The sequence below is a fragment of the Lepisma saccharinum genome, chromosome 14 (genome assembly GCF_977018435.1).
Source record: "Lepisma saccharinum chromosome 14, izLepSacc3.1, whole genome shotgun sequence".
Lineage (NCBI taxonomy): Eukaryota > Metazoa > Arthropoda > Insecta > Zygentoma > Lepismatidae > Lepisma > Lepisma saccharinum.
In genome coordinates this window covers 45,659,557-45,677,659 of record NC_139242.1, presented here as the reverse complement: position 1 = coordinate 45,677,659, position 18,103 = coordinate 45,659,557, and the positions used below count along the sequence as shown (strand labels likewise).

Genomic DNA, 18,103 nt, shown 5'->3' with positions numbered 1-18,103 from the left:
ATGCTCCTCAGCACCTTGAGTTTTGTGAGTGGCTGTTCACTGAGATAACAATGCATGGCTTGGACATGGATCTGTTCTTTATTTCTGATGAAGCCTGGTTTCACCTAAGTGGTTATGTCAACTCACAGAATCACAGGTTCTGGGCAGCGGAGAATCCGCATTATTTCCACGAAACACCATTGCATGAGCAGAAGGTTAGGGTTTGGTGTGCAGTGTCTGCATGAAGCATTATTGGTCCCATCTGCTTTCATCAGACACTGAATTCGGAGCGTTACATTGCCAACATTTTGAATCCATTTGTGGCAGCATTAACTGAGGAGGAAAAGACCTACGGTTACTTCCAACAGAACGGAGCAACTGCCCATACAGCCGGCCGAACCTTGGAGCACCTTTACACAATCTTCACGCCTGACAGAGTTGTTACATAGGTCAGTGTGGTCTCGGCCCTAGCTGGCCACCCAGGTCACCTGATCTGTACGTGTGCGATTACTTTTTATGGGGAACCCTCAAGTCTAAGGTGTATCGCAACAACCCTCATAGTCTTCAAGAACTGCAGCAGAACATTTCGGGATGAGATTGCAGCACTTCCAGCCGTCCAGCTTCGATCTGCCTTCCACAACTTGCTGACCAGGGCCCAAAAATGGCAAGAGATGAATGGTGGTCATTTTCAACATCTGCTATAGTCAGGTTAGTACCCTATTTCCTTTCCTCTGCTGTATTTCTTTGTACCATGGAACTTTGTTCTCCGGGCCACTTTTATTTGCCCAACTCGGTATATCACCCAATCCATATTATATGTGGTTGAATATGCAAGAAATTGAAAAATCACAGGAAAATGGTGTATTTTTGAAATGGTGTAGCACAAAAGGGACAAGAGATATCCAAGCCAAGTTGCATACACTACATAATTAGACCTTCCTCTAATGTGTGTCAAAATTTCAACTTGTTATTGCAAGGTGCTAGTGCACAGTAAAGGTAGGCCCTTAAACGCCCAGTGCGTTTTCAGTGGAAAGTTTAAAATTGCACAAGGTTTTAAATGAAGATTTATATCTCCGTAACTATGAATGCTAGAGTTACAAATTATAGCTAGTTTCTTTCAGTACAGTCTCAGCTACATGCCTATTGTTGAAAAAATCCAATTTGCACTAACTAAATAGAAGAAGAAGAAGACGAAAGTTCATAATCTTATTTTTTCTTTACAAAATTCAATTTCGTCTGGCCCCCACATAGGCCACGCCAGGACGTGGGGGTCCAAAACAGTTCCTGCGTATTGCCTGATATGTATTTCATTCTCGTAGCAAGAATTGTGCAGTTACTGATGATACTTTCGTAGAAAAATATTTTCTAATATAAAAGCTGTGCTTTTTAACGGGAAATTCAAAATTCCAAAAATTGTTCTCTGAAACTATGAAACTTTTATCTCGTTTTCTTCCGTACACACTAGACAATACGCCCATGGTTGAATAAACTTAATTTCATTTATCAAGTAGAAGAACAAGACAAAAGTTCAATAAAACTATATTTTTATGAAATTTAAATTTCACCAGGCCCCCACGTAGGCAACGCTGGAACGTGATGGTTTGAAACGGAACCTGCATATTGCTGGATATGTTTTTCATTCTCGTGGCAAGAATTGCAGACTTGCTTCTGATACTTTCGGAGAAAAAATATAATTTTTAATGTAAAAGCAGTAATTTTTTTTCGGGGGAAATTGCACTCCCTCCCCCCCAAATATATTCGTTTATGGTTTAAAAACATGTATTGGGTCAGATGACCACTTTTCTGTAACAACCACAAAATTGTACAGGGTAAGTCAAAATGATGGACCAGATTTCAGACATTTATTCTGTGAAATATAATAAACAAATGTTATTGTGAGACATGTGCTAAGAAAGGTAAACTGTCAAAGTTTTTTTCAAACAAATCACGAGTGTTCTATGTGAGCACCTTGCGTAACACGGCACACATCAAGCCGATACTCTATCTCCTGCCAAATCTTGTGTAGCATGTGCCGGTCAAAATCAGCAATGGCTGCTGTGATGTGGGCACGCAGGTCATCCAATGTTGTTGGAAGTGATGGTACGTAAACATGATCCTTGACAAAACACCACATGAAGAAATCACATGGGGTCAAGTCGGGGGAACGAGGTGGCCAATAAAGGAGAGGTCGATCCTCCGGAGATGCACGGCCTATCCAACGTTGTTCCAATGTCCCATTGAGATGGTCCCGAATGCTCCCATGGTAATGCGCAGGAGCACCATCCAATTAGAGAATGAAATCTGCACTATCCTCTGCAAGCTGTGGAAGGAGCCATAGTTGCAGCATATCAAGGAAAACAAGTCCTGTCACAGTATGTTCATGGAAAAGGCCCCATAAATTTTATCATGGGAATTGGCACAAAAGGCATTCACTTTGGGAGAATTCCGTTCGTGTTCCACAAATTCATGGGGGTTAGCAGTTCCCCAAATCCTTACGTTGTGTCTATTCACTTTCACTGAAAGGTGAAAAGTTGCTTCATCACTGTAAATTAACCTCTCAGAGAACCCATCCGTTTCCATTAATGCGACGAAATCAGCACAGAAGGTCGCGCGCAAATAATAATCAGTGTCTTTTAAGGCTTGAACTAGTTGCAAGTAGTAGGGTTTCATTTGTAAACATTTCCGCAGAACCCACCAGACAGTTTTCTGTGGAAGTTGAAGTTCTCTTGCTGCCCGGTAGGTGGACTTCTGTCCACATGAAACATGTGCGCACTCGTTCCACTGTGTCTGCCCCAGTCGACGGATGGCCAGTCGATTTTCGTTTACAGATGCAGCCCGAATCTCTGAAATGTTCATACCACTTACGAATGGCCTTCACCGTAGATGGTTCTCTCAGATATTTGGTACGGAAATGACGCTGCACACTAATCACAGACTTGTTCACATGATAATCAAGCACACAGAAAGATCTCTGTTCTCCAGTCAACACAATTTTCCTGCTCGCTGCTGACTCCTAGCGGTAGAAAGTGGAAACACTGCATGGAAACTAAACTTTGAAAGTTAACCTTTCGAAGCGCATGTCTCACAAAACATATGTTTATTAGATTTCACAGAATAAATTTCTGTAATCGGGTCCATCATTTTGACTTACCCTGTATTTATCTTAATTCTCATATCATGAAACGCAAACGAAAGAATAGTCTTACTTATTGTTACAAACTTGCAACCCACAGCGGTAGATGTCGTAAATGCATTGAAATCCAAACCTTACGTGGCACGGCGACAACAAAAGAGAGGGGAAAAATCCAACAATTTTTCTTTGTTCTTTGTTTTGGAGTTCTGTTAAACACAAGCGTTATTGCCCCGAATTTCTTGCTCATGTGGAAGTGAGAGCCCTTTACCCAAGACATCTTAACCAATTAACATAATGGCGATATGTGATCTCCCGTCTCCTTTCCTCTGACTTCTAATATATTGTTGTTGCTTTTGAACCTGAATATGCACATTCAACGAACATAACGTACGGCCAGTAAAAAGAAAAAAAAAGCCATCTTCCCTCCACAGGAGCTCATTAATCTGCCACTGTGCACAGTTATGCAGTAATTGAAAGATTCAACCCTTTTCTCTTTCTTTAATGCCCCGAGTCAGATATCTTGCTATATGTTGCTCATATGTCGGAAGCATTGACATGACAGCATGGGAGAGCATCTAATCAGTGATATTTCTCTTGCCCCCTCCATCTTTCTTTCCTTCTTTCTGCAACTTGGTCCGGAATGAGAGCACACTTCTGATAAGGACTTGTTCAACTGCACTGATATCACTCCACCACCTGTTTGTCTCCCCCTTTTCCTTCCTCCCATTACAAACCCGTTGGAGGGGTGTCTGTGAGCAGCTAGCTACAGGCACCAATGTTTCATTGTCTTGAGGCTTCATGTGAGGAGTTAAAAAAAAAAAAAAAAGACAAGCTATTTTCTTTTTTTTGTTCTTCCATCTGATAAACACCTTGAACAAACAGAGCAGTGCAGGAAGGAAATGCACATGATGCTAAGAATAATATAATCGTCCCTTATTATCGGAATGATTCACATGCTGAAAATAAATCACGCAATATTAAACGTTGACGGGCAGACAAAAAAGAAAGGAAAAAAAAAGGAAACACGTTATTTACGGGGAAACTATTGGTGGAAGGGTGTTTGCCCTCCGAAAGACTTCTGGATCCAATAATAAATCGTCGATTAACATGGATGTAAATAACAATCAGTGGCATGCCCAAAAGGGGTTAATGGGGGTCATAAGTCCCCTCCCTCTGGCCAGTATTATTAAATAAAAAAAAACCCAGCAAAGTGAGGACTGACTACTATAAAAAGTATACATAACCCCATCCTCCCTTTAGAAAATCCTGCATGCGTCACTGATAATTTATTGCGACGTCTAAGCCAGGGACTGGATACATATGCAGCTCAAAGTGGAATCTCAACCATTCTGCATGTCTTCAGGACACTTTGATTACAGTATATAAAGATGCTTGGCGCCCAGCTATAAATGATTAACCCCCTCCCCTCCAATTACCTGGGACTTCTAAAAATAGAAACTAATTACCAGTTTACAGTGTAAATGGAGATCCCACACAATCAGATGCATAAACTGAACCTAATAAGGGGCAGTGACAAGCAGTTATCCACCATCCCTACCCTCGAAAGTGCGTTCCATTCATTCGTCATTGACTTTCACAACATGACTTTCTTCTTTTCCTTAGAAATTCATTATCATACTTCTTTCCCATTGTTAAATAATTTTTGACACAATATATCCTCTAAAAACTCGATTGTGTAGTCCTTTCTTACCAACACTTGAGTTTCACCCTTCCCTTATGCTTTCCCACGTTTTAAGTTTCCCGCATTTTACGTTTTTTATTTACAGGCCCCTGAAAAACGTAAAATTGGGGTTTAACTCTATATGTGAAGTCCCGATTAGCCTTACTGTGAACAAAGTGGACTTAAAAAACTCACTCACATACACATTTGAGAAGAAACAAATACATACCTGCTTTGGTCCAAAAACGCATGCAATATTTTCTCGAACCAATTTGTCTCCATTTGTAGATACGATTGTTCTTGCACACTTCTTTGTTTGGTTGAAACAAGTAATCCTGAAATAAAGGGAAGATGATAATTTACAGTACAGCACTAATCCACAAAGAAACATTCATTTATCTGAATGGGTATAAATGTAAGATGGATTAGTGGTGCTGGAGTCAGAAAGTTCAGTTCGAATTCAAACATAAAAGTAACACCCATGCCCAGGTTCCTTTTCATATATAATCAATTTATAAACAAAATTAGATAGTAATAAAATCCCTATCAAAATATGTCGAATCGCACGTGGACAGGTATTAACAGTTATATACTTTACATACTTCATTATATCTCCTCCTGGGAACTTGAGACGTGAGTTCTAAAGCTTAACAATATATGTGGCTAGATGCTTTTCAAGAATCTGAGTATTTTCATACATTATGTAATATGCTTACAAGCAGTTTCACAGAGTTGAAATTTCATGGGAATTATGAAAATGCATAAACTAATTTAGATAGTTTTCACTTACTTGACACCTACAGCCACCAGGCAATAAGAATACAATAACTGTAACATGCTGGTGAATTCACGCTTCAGATTTTTCAGAAATTCTTTTTGCCTGACTGGAAGAGTACTAAAAAGATTCCTCAAAGATACGGTAGTTCCCACCTGAAATGAAACAGAGATACTATCTTAAACTGCAATACAACAATGACTTAAGAGTTTCAATTAATTGCCACACCATTCATCCTTATTTGTAGTAAATACATTATATTTGCACTACATAAAAAGTCAAGGTGATCTTCATATTGGTTGGAAACATCAAATGTGCACTTAATTATCAAAGCAACAGATATTATTCTGCTGACAGTATATCCTGAGGTACTTGAAAAATGCAGACACCAGCAAAAAAATGCAAATATCCTTGGGATAATAATTATCTGAATGTTAGCGATAGTGGTTCTATTATAGTATGCAATGTTAATTGGACATAATCCATTGTCTAGTACTTTTAACTGTATTTACTCTAACACTACATTTCAAGAGATCACCTCTTTCTCATCTTCAGGTGAAGAAATATATTTTTTGCCAGGCAAAAACATCTATTACTACCTTCCTTACCATTTCTTCAACTATGCCATTTATAGACTGAAAGTTTCTCACACCTACTTACTCAATTTTTTGCCATCAAAAAGATTTTTTTCACCTGAAGACAAGAGAAGAGGTGCTCTCTCAAAACATAGTGTTAGAATAAACATAGTTAAAAGTACTAGACAATGGATTATGTCCAGTTAACATTGAATGCTAATCCTTGGAATAACATATAATGCACAACTTTATATAAATATTGAAATAACATTGTTCAACAAAAGTAAATTTTGTTATTAAATAACTGCTTTTTAATATTTACATATTATATCCTGTAAGTTCCCCTTTTGAGATAATGTGTGACCAGCCTCAACACACACAAATATCTTCGTAGTTAAATTTACGAGGCATGTGAAATGTGTAATCTACAGTTCATGAGATGAAAAAACAGAATTAGATTTTAGGATCGAGATGAGTAAGGCTCTACCCACAACCATACAGGGTGGCTCAATAAGTCACTTACCACCCCCAGTACAAGGCCACTGCGGCATGGGACGTGAAAATGGCGATGACCAATCGTTATCAGGCCAAGGGGGAACCACATTGACGTCACCCGCATGGTCGGCAGCCATCTTGATGTCTGCAATCTTGAATTCAACTTCAGAAATTTAAATGGGAAGTGGGTCGTGCGACATATCAAAATGGGATAGAATTTCACCAGGAAAACAACTGTGACATTTGTTTTCACCTAACTTTAATTGTTGCAGAGTTAACAATACCACAAAGTTATGGCTCAATAAGTCACTTAACACCCCCAGTACAAGGCCACTGTGGCATGGAACGTGAAAATGGCGATGACCAATCGTTGCCTGACCAAGGGGGAACCACATTGACGTCACCCACATGGTCAGCAGCCATCTTGATGTCCGCTATCTTGAATTCAACTTCAGAAATTTAAATGGGAAGGGGGTCGGGCGACATATCAAAATGGGCTAGAATTTCACCAGGAAAACAACTGTGACATTTGTTTTCACCTAACTTTAATTGTTGCAAAGTTAACAATACCACAAAGTTATAACACATGCTCAATGTGACGTCCCTCTTGTGCAACACACACGTGTAATCGTCTCTCCCATGACCTTACCACATTCTAAAGAACCTCAGGAGTTATTGCAGTACAGGCATCCACAATGCGTGTGCGCAAGTGGGCCAGATCTCTGATTTTCGTAGCATACACCATGGCTTTCAGGTGTCCCCAGAGGTAAAAGTCCAATGGTGTCAGGTCAGGTGAGCGTGCAGGCCATTCCACAGTCCCTCGGCGACCAATCCAGTGGTGAGGGAATTGTTTATCCAGGTACTGACGGACTATCATCCCATAGTGCGGTGGAGCACCATCTTGCTGGAACCATTCAGGATAGCTCCCATCCTCGGACAGTAAGGATGGTAAGATCTGCTCCCATAGCAGAAGCAAGTAGCCCTCTGCATTTAAGTTGCCCTCAATGAAAAATGGACCAACAAGTCGGGAACCCCAAGTACCACACCATTAGCTTCCCGCCTCCCGTCACCTTGCTGGGATCTGTCCAATGTGGATTTTCGGGTGACCAGTACCACAGATTTTGCTTATTCACCTCTCCCGACACACAAAAATTAGCCTCATCACTGAACAGAATCTTGCTACCGACGGCAGGGTCACGTTGCAGTTGTGCTATAGCCCACTCACAAAACTGCAAACGCCTGTCTGGATCATCCTCACTAAGGTGCTGCTGCAGCTGTATCTTATACGGATACTAGTGGTGGTCACGTACAATCCTTTGAATTGAACCCCTGCTGACACCGCTTTCCAGCGCCAGTCTCCGTGTGCTATGGGTTGGGTACTTTGCAAATGATGCCAACACCGCTACAGCAGTACCCTCATCCGTGGCTGTTTTTGGACGTCCATGTCGCGGCTTGTCATCCACAGATCCAGTATCTTGGAACTTTGCCAGCAACTAGCTGACGGCCACATGTGACACCGGTTGTCTTGCAGGATTGTGGTTATTGAAGTCTGCGGCAATGTCACGCGTACTTCTCTCCCCTGACATCAATATGATGGCAATCCGTTCCTCACGTGTTAGTGGCATTTTCATTCAGATCAGTGAAAAAGGAAATATTCTACTCTTGACACGATCAATTCACATCATCACTCTTTTAAACTTTTATGTAAAGACAAAACACAATCGTAATTCCCATGCCAACCAATACTACAAGATATGTACATACCGATAAGTCAATATCCGGACATTTTCAGTGATTGGTCTAACAATAAATACCACATAATCACATACTAACGATTATTTGAACAATAAACATTTAAGCAAAAAGGAAAGGACGTGTCACTCTCCCATGCGGAAATCGTCCTTAAATTTAAAGTTAGGTGAAAACAAATGTCACAGTTGTTTTCCTGGTGAAATTCTAGCCCATTTTGATATGTCGCACGACCCCCTTCCCATTTAAATTTCTGAAGTTGAATTCAAGATGGCGGAGATCAAGATGGCTGCCGACCATGCGGGTGACGTCAATGTGGTTCCCCCTTGGCCTGATAACGATTGGTCATCGCCATTTTCACGTCCCATGCCGCAGTGGCCTTGTACTGGGGGTGTTAAGTGACTTATTGAGCCACCCTGTATATCACCTTCTGGCCAATCAACATCTGCCATCCCATCGCCCTTGAACCATGAAGGTCAGGAAGACGATAAACTTATCACATCATAAAGTTACCCATCCCCCACTGCTGAACTGTTGCAAGGGTTAAGTTTGGTAGTGCAGTACAAAACAAAAACAGATCTTTTCTTGATTCATTGAAGATACAACATACTTTCTTTCTACAGAATGTCCGATAAGTCCCCATAACACTACTTGCACGTATCCTGTTGCGACTTGAAAATTGGCCGGTATTTAGTTGTTTGGGAATGATTTAATTTTGTGGTTGGTATCCCTACTCTGAAGGTCATAAGAAACGCTCTCTCGAATTTGTGTATTAGTTGTTGCACCATGGCTGATGTGAGCGGACATAGTTACAGTGCTGTACAATATAAGTACTTAAAAAAATACTATAAAAAATAACTTTAAAAAAAATACTATAAAAATGATTACTTACGGTTCGTGAGTACATGTTTTATAGAAAACACAACCTTTAGAGATGCAAATGGTCTCTTCCTCAGGTGCACTTCTTGGCAATCGGAATTACTTCATCCCTACGTCAATTTACACAAAAGAACAAGGAATAAGGTGATAGTAAGGTATTTGTTAAAACTGCCCTTTGTGTGCATAAAAACTCACTTTCTCACATTGCCAAGCAAGAACCTCAAACCTAAAAAAGACCATAAAAACATGTCTCCCATTACACATTAAAACCCCACCTCAAGCAACATTGTCTACATGGATTTAGCTTCTTGCCGAATGCCGGAAGTTGCCAGACTTCCGACCCCACCAGCTCTCCCCTCTTTTCCCCCTCCCCTACTGCTACGTCATTTTAAACTGGAAATCTTGGATCTCACGGGTCGTGTTGATTATGGCCGGAGTGACATGGAAACCAATCCCCCCCTCCTTCCTCTTATCCCATCGCTTAAACATCTGGATCTATAATTCGTCTACATTTCCATCCTCCCTGTTCAATTTATTACTTCTATCCTTACAAATATACGACGCTTTATACACATTTCTACTTATTGGTTTATTTTCTATTTTGACCACCTCTCTTTTCCTGATTCTATGCCCTTCTTCAATTACATGTTCAGATAACCCTGTTCTTGGAGCTCCCTCTCTATCTTTATCATGCTCTTTCCATCTAATCTTAATACTCCTTCCAGTTTGCCCTACATATTCCTTATTACATTCACATTTTATTTTATACACCCCATTTTCATTTTCCCCCTCTTTCTCCTCATTTTATCCATCCTTTTTATATTCAGTAAAATATTTTCAGATTGTTCTTGGTGCTCTCATTCCACATTTGATTCCATATTCCTTGGCCACCTTTTCTATTTTCACCGAAACTTCTTTGAAATATGGGATCACTGTCTGTATTTATACTTTATCTGGAAGAGACCAGTTGCATCTCGAAATGTTGTTTTTTCTAAAAACATATACTCAAGAACCGTAAGTAATCATTTTTATAGTTTTTATTTAAGTACTTATATTGTATTGTAACAACGTGAGTAAGTCGCACATGCCTTTTTTATAAAATGAGTTTACGGTTCTGAGGAACAGCTAGTAACATGTATGTGGGTGCATAAACGACAACACAACAATGTACTGTAACGTAATGTAAAGTGCACAAGTATGTTAAAATGTAAATAAATAGATGTATGTTATAATAAATAAAAGTCATATATATTTATATGTATAGGAGAGTTATGTACTATGCAATATAATCTAGTGGTATTGGAACTTCTTGGACACCCTGTACATGCCTACAAAAGTGACAAATGTAGACAGCTTGCAACTCTTGTCTTCCCAAGAATAATCTATTCACTATTTTGATACTTTAGCAGTAGGTGAAAGTTAGCATTGCATTTCTTGTTATATTTCCTAATGTGTTGCATTCAAGCCAATGTATTGTCTACCCCAAACCTGATATAAATTATAGGTTGCATATACTTACTTGTCTTGCACATGGAGTAACTGATTCTAAAATTCCATTGTTATTGAATTCTAAGTGAGAGCCACAGGTAGCCATTTTGTGACACGTTACCACTGTCATCTTGCTTAAGGCACACAGGGAACTCAACGCCTCTCCTCGAAAACCAAATGTGTTCACGCTCACCAAGTCCTCAAAGTCACTGAGCTTAGAAGTGTGGTGCTTCAAGCCTGCAGCAAAATAAAAGGAAATGTTTCAGCAGAAATTGTGGATGCACTTGCAAAACCTCATACAATATTTCACATTAATGCATGGTTTCAAATGCACACAACAGAGAAAAATATGCCTCTATAGATTGACATAACATGTCCACAGGAGTCTGACGATTTCTCAGTTGTAGCAGGCCGAACCATGAGGAAATCACCAAGATTCCTGTGGACACGTAACACTGAGCTATGCAGGATGTCCTTCAATGACTGCAGGAATGGTCTTCATCTACTGTATTAGGGTTCCCATATGAACTTGAAATGTATGTTCCCTGAGATTTCCAAAAATCTTCAATTTTTTTTCCAGAGTAGTGAATACACAATTCAATACTGTTTTATTTTATTTTTTACAAATAGCCTCCATCTCCCCTCATAGCAATAACATCACCATTGTTATTAGAGAAGGGACAGACTAGCTGATTGATTTAAAATTTTGGGGTGCTTAGGCACATGTGGCCATTTTGCACCCTTCCAAGTATACGGGAAAATAAATACCCTTATCTAAAAACCTTACCTTAAAATTAAAAAGGGCATAAAGATTCCCTTGAGAAAGATTAAAAATGTAAGTTGTAAAGGGACTTCCACAGGACAGATACAAAAATAAAAAAGGTAAGGATAGTCTCAAGACTTCCTCAGAAACAGTGTAAAAGGTCTGCTCTTCTCAAAAAGATAAAAACATTTGGTAAAACACTGTCATTATCTCCCAACACGGATGATAAACCTCTGTGTGAGGAAATTTAAATCGACACATTCTTCTCAAATGTACCAAACACTTAAATCGACGTTACAGATATGGCACAGCGGAGGGTCCAGCCCTTGTAGCAAATGACAATGTGTGAGATGGCTGTGTCAGATTCGAAGCACAGTTAAGATGAATTCTTCTCGGTGGGAGGGTTGGGATGAGGAATGCCAAGGACCAGTGATGGGCCTGATAGCACGAAACTTGTTCCCCATTACCTCATCCCAGTCTTCCAGCCATTTGTCAAGAAGGGAACAACGATATACATTCTACAGATACCTTGCTGGCAGAAGGTGGACAAGAACGTCGCCATCTGCATCAGCAGACTTGGTGGTAGCATCAGCTCCTTCATTCCCCTTGATGCCTACATGACTGGGGACACAGCAGAAGCAGACTAATTGTTACTCTATCAGTGTCAGTAATATTACGATCATTTTAGCAATTTTGTTATCATTTTTATGAATAAAAGCTTACAATTTGGATGTCATCGTTTTGTGAAGTAAATGTCTAAATAGGCGGTTCATTATTAAAAGTAAAACAGATTGAATCACTTCGTCACATACGTTAATTGAGGAGGTGAATAAATGTTCTGCAAGGCTATTTTGTATTGGTTCGTAGATATTCTGTTATCAGAATCAGTAAATTTTATATCAGTAGTTTATCAGTATTAGGAAACATTTCATATCAGTTCACTTTCGAAACCAAACTTTGTGAAAGCAACCCCTGTTTCCCTGCTTCTTATTCGGCCCTGGATTACTTCCATTCTTAATACCATTCAATCTCTCTCCTTCCACACCTCTCCCTGGGTGTCTCGAGAGCAGATTTATAGTAACACCAAAATTACGAAAGGAGGGTTTCACATAACATTTATATTTTTAGTCCCTATGTTCTTTAACAAGTACAGAAAGTGAATAAACATTGGTAAAATATCAGTACTATAGTTCTTGGAGTCAAATCAGAACATTATCTTGCAGGATTAAAAAAAAAAGGTAAAGTGTTCCCCTGAGCTTAGCACTATGCCATGAAGGCATATAGGGGGTGTGGGGTAACGCCCCACACTTTCTTGATCCGGTCGTGAGTGGGGGTGATGTGATCAGCATCATGCCCCTGACTGCCTTTACCCCACAGGGTTTCCCCCAGGTACCCATGTTATTCGACGCTGGGTGGGTGCCGGGGTCGCTTCCATCGTTAGAAAAGTTCCCGGATTTGAACCGGCCGGGGAACGAACCCGGGACCTTTAGCATGGTAGTCAGACGCGTTACCGACTGAGCCACCGTGGCCACTTGCAGGATTACATGGGTTTATTATATGCTGTTTTTATATATATATTTACATAGCGTCTACATATGTGCATTGACCAAATCAACAAAACTCTAAATCAGTGAAATGTGTACCTATGGCTTACGCCATTGGCACTTCCTTTACCACAGAGTTAGCAAAACTATCTCAACGGGCCTACCCATGACTTTATCGATATTTCGATCATTTCAATGTATTTCCTTATGCCTTTACTTCTTTTCTTTGGGGCATTAATTTTCTATTTGGAAATATCTGAATATGCAAAGCTCTTCTAAAGGGAACTTGGAGACAGCAAACAGGAGTTAGCTTACACCAAATGCTACATTTTTTATCATCAGTTTAGCCACCATAAGTGGACTAGAGGAAAGGTTCCTCGTCGTCATGAAGGTGGGAAATAACTGTGTTTTTGTTAAGCCCAACTGGCCCTTTTTATAGTCAGGGTGGGAGTCGTTGGACCTTCACCCCGTAGCACTGGAAATTTCCACAGTAACGGTTTTTTCAGGGGCGGCGCCAGAAATTTTCGACCGGGTGGGCAGAAGCTCCTTATTGATAGATTAGGGTGGGCAGTATAAATGTAAGACCATATATAGTTTATATGGTGTATGCAAGACGTATGTATCCCCTTCTCTCTTACACTCCCGATTTTCTTCTTACTTCTTTTCCCTTCCCTTTTCTTGTTTTCTTTTTATTCTTTTCTAATCTATTCGCGCATCTTGTTCCATTTCCTTTCGTTTTGTCTCTGATGGACACAATTATTTCAAGGAAGTGTTTACCCATGCGCAGCCATACATTCTAATCACATTCTTTCATGCATGTTAATACAGTGAAATAAATGTGAATTAGGTTTAAGCTTGTGTTGCAAATACAAGGCACATACTTGACAATGATAGAAAGTGCGACGGTAGATAATCGTGAAGTTTCTCGTAATTTAAATGCATGTTCCTGAGAATAGTATTTTCATCGTATGAGTTTTTAACTGAAAGTTTTTTTACTCCTTAGGGGTCACTTTTCTTAGCTTACAAGGTTTGTACAACTGAGAAATCTATCTCAATGTTTGTAGTAGTGGCGATTGGGTGCCAACATTTGAGGGGCAAAGACAATATACTTTTTCTTGGTAGAAAAGGCTTAGCATAAAGAGGCCATAGTGCGGGGGCAAAAAGTGGCAAAATTTGGTGATGGAACTGCATCCCCCACTTCCCGGTCCTCCTAATCGCCGCCACTGAATGTTTGGATTAAAATGAACGTCTTATTAGGAATGATTTAAAACACACACGGAAATCAAATTCTTTGTTCATTGTCCATGAAGTATTCCTAGGCTAACGAAAGGCTAACCCCGTTTTTCTCACTTGGGCTTTCTGATTTGTACACGGTCGCGTGCTCCGGTGTTTTTGCTTTCAAACAAAAGTTATCCGAAGTAGATTCCTCAAATAGTCTCAGAGATATACTAATTTATTCTCTAATATGACATATTGCGTCATATCTCAGCCTGTATGAGGACTAGAGGCTTGAAAGAAGTTAAGTTCCCTTTGTTGCAAAAACTCTATTCTTTGAAAACAATGCAAAAGTTTGCGCCCTTTTCCAAAATAACGGAAGAAGAGGGGGCGAACGTCAGATTTTTTCATTGAAATTTGGGGACTTGGCCACTCCCAACCCCGTTTTTCTCACTTGGGCTTTCTGAATTGTACACGGTCGCGTGCTCCGATGATTTTGTTTTCAAACAAAAGTTATCCGAAGTAGATTGCTCAAATAGTCTCAGAGATATAACGTTTTTCTGAAATAAGTGTAAAAATTTAAAAATCGCGTGCAAAGGCCACAGCGAGAGAGGGGTTACGTTCGAAAGGTTTAAAGGTTAAATATAACAAATCAACCACAACTTACTCTTCCAAAAATGGAGTTGCATTAGTTCATACGTCTTAGAAAGTTGAGATGTTAGTTTCAATTGCACAGTGTTTCATTAGTAGATCAAGGCAGCTAATTCCGTGAACAATGATGTTGTTTTCCGAAAGTCTCAAATATTTGTCTCAGGCAATCGCCCTCCTAAAATGGATGCATCTTCTGTAGTGATAAAATGCCACATTTGGTGCGAGTTCTTTCTGTATATTTTTCCACAAAGGCATAACGCTGTCGCATTATAATGGAGAGGTCCTGTATTCGACTCCCTCCTCCTCTGGTGGAAGCACAATGCACACTGGTTCCACGTTAAACTGTAGGTTTAGTCCCGATTAGCCTATCTGAGTATAAAAGTGGATTTAAAAACAAACTAATAAAATCGTCTTCCGGATACTTCGTGACATAACTTCTTTTCTCTACTTCAGCTACATCTACAGATTCTGTTGACATTTTCGGCTGATTCATGTGGCAATATTTATGTGTGGAAAGAGGATTTCTAAATAGGATAAGCCACTCATTCGCAATTGAATAATTATGTAGCTTTTTCCATACATAACTGGTTTATTAAAATTTATTCACTGTAGTATTGTAGTGATTATTGTGATTCCTTCTTATTAGTAGAATGAATATAAAGTTGATATTTCGCATACCATATTGATATTTGAAGATAACAAGTATATAAAAATTGTAATGAAATAAAAAAAGGGACACTTCTGGAATTTTAATGCCGAGCTAAATACAAACTATATTATACTCTCTAGCATACTTAAACCCGAAGGTTTATGGCTTCAGCAACAGAAGCCTTCCATCTGTCCCTATTTGGGGCAAGATCAATCCAATCTTTTTGATCCTTGCCGATTTCTTTTAGGTCCATCTCAACGTTACCCCTCCATCCTCGTCTTGGCCTTCCTACTGGTCTCTTACTCTCAGGTTTCCCAACAAGAATCCTGTAAACTATTTTATTCCTCTGCCATTTGTGTCACATGGCCTGCCCATCTAAGTCTTCTTGATTGAATTATTATTATAATAATAATTAAAAAGTCAAAAATAATGTATAGTGTTGCCGGAGGAATTAAGGCTAAGATGATGATTTTATTTGTTTATTTGGAGATTATTTTAACCATACCCAGGGTGGGATTTATACACGTATGTGGAGGCTCAGAGCTACAGTCCTCAAGTTCACCCTAAATTCTGATCTAATCTTGATCATACCCTGCATAATTTTGAGCCTCCTAAGCCTACTAGCTGCTTTTAATCATGGAAGTATTCATTTTATCACAATTTTTGTTTCAATAGCTCTAGTATTTACTTTCACTTTCTAATGACAAAATTGACTTTTTATGGGTTGATAATATGTGAATATTTCTAGCATAGATAATATTCACAAGTAAAATATACATGTTATGAACACCAGAATACACTTATTTATCGAATTATTCATATATCTCCAAGTATATGTACTCATTGAATTTGATTGGGTGGGCAATCGGGTGGGCACATGAATTTTTGGGTGGGTGCTTGCCCACCCGTGCCCACCCCTGGTGCCGTCCCTGGGTTTTTTTGAAGGACAGTTCCCCCAACTGGGTAGTTAAGAACAGGGGAATCTAATATCCACTAATGCACAATTCATTAAGTACATATACATCCAATCACACAGATAAAAATACACATATGAAAACATATTAATTAACTCTTTACCTTGTAGCTGGCCAGCAATTAATTAACATAATACCACAAAAACCAGTACTGATCACAACTTAATGAAGAAAATATCATCCCTATGCACATAAAATTAAAGATTACAGCTACACATATTAGTGGGAGTTAAACAACTTTTCCAACTGTATTATTAGTGCACAAAATAACATTTCAAACATACCACATATAGAACAAATATTTTTCACATCTTTGAGAAACAGAAGTTTACAAATGAGCACAATATCAATTAATCTGTAATGGAAAATAAACATACATCTAAAACCTATATCTTCAAAGTGGCTTACATAAAGAAAATCAATAAGTCGGAGCATATTCTAGTCCATCAGATGTACTTCACTGGGACTCTGATCATATAGATGATTTTCCCTGAGAATTTTACTTTTTTCAAATTCACTGAGTGATACGGTCCAGGTATTAAGCGTATGGCTACAAGGTATGGTCATCACGGCCAGAAGAAGAGGAATCATAAGCAGATATATTCTGTGTAATTCTTGCTATATCATGGTTTCAACGTACTTGAATGTTTCGGACATAATGTCCAATTATGTTAAATATGTTAATTGTTCACCATCTGGTTTTTATCTTGTGCAACGTATATTAATCCACATTACCATGTCCTTCACTCCGAACCTATCAATTTGGCGCTGTGGACAGGGGATTGACAGAGGACAGTGATTACAGGATACAGAAGATTGACAGTGAATAGAAGATTTGAAGGATTCTAATCATATCGGCACGGGATAGTGACAAGTACGATTTCATGTAGCAAATCAACAAGACGGTGTTTTACAGGTAACATTCAGTTTACTAATTTTGTTCACGCTTAAGCAAAAACAAGTTTCAGTTACACATCGTAACTTTTATATTTTCCAGTTATCTCAATCAGTTAATGTAATTTGAAGTTTCGATAACATGGCTCTCAATATTACATTCAGCGAATTTGCTGAAGAAAATGAAGATATCGAGAGTTATTTCATGCGTTTTGACCAACTCTGTCTCACCCAGAATGAGGCAAATGAAAGGAAAGCAACAGTTCTATTAGCAGTCATTGGACCTAAGGCATTCCAAGTACTTCGCAATATTACGGCTCCTGAAATGCCATGTAATCTAACATATGCTGTCATTCAAGACAAAATGGTTCAGCACTTCAGGCCCAAAACTAACAAGTTTACAGAAAGGTTCAAGTTTCGAAAATGTATTCAGTCTCAAGGAGAATCAGTTGCTCAATTCGTAGTGAGAATCAAACAACAAGCAGCCAAATGTGTGTATGAGCAGTATTTAGATGAGGCACTTGTTGAACAATTCATCGTTGGTATACATTCAGATTCTGCTCGGAAAAGATTATTATCTGAAAGTGATCTTTCCTTTGCTAAATGTCAAGAAATTGCTTTGCATTGTGAGTTATTAGAACGAGAAGTTAAATTATTCT

The 18,103-nt window shown here is 39.1% G+C and overlaps 1 protein-coding gene across 1 annotated transcript in view; it reads right to left on the bottom strand.

The window, feature by feature from the left end:
* The window catches only part of Pms2 (mismatch repair endonuclease PMS2), a 57,019-nt gene that overhangs the window by 24,333 nt on the left and 14,583 nt on the right, over positions 1 to 18,103 (bottom strand). The window contains exons 4-6 of the mRNA XM_083135513.1: positions 10,786 to 10,991; positions 5,584 to 5,723; positions 5,023 to 5,128 (exon numbers count right to left, since the gene is read on the bottom strand). Of these exons, the coding sequence (XP_082991639.1) occupies positions 5,023 to 5,128; positions 5,584 to 5,723; positions 10,786 to 10,991 (452 nt within the window). The remainder of the gene's footprint in view (positions 1 to 5,022; positions 5,129 to 5,583; positions 5,724 to 10,785; positions 10,992 to 18,103) is intronic.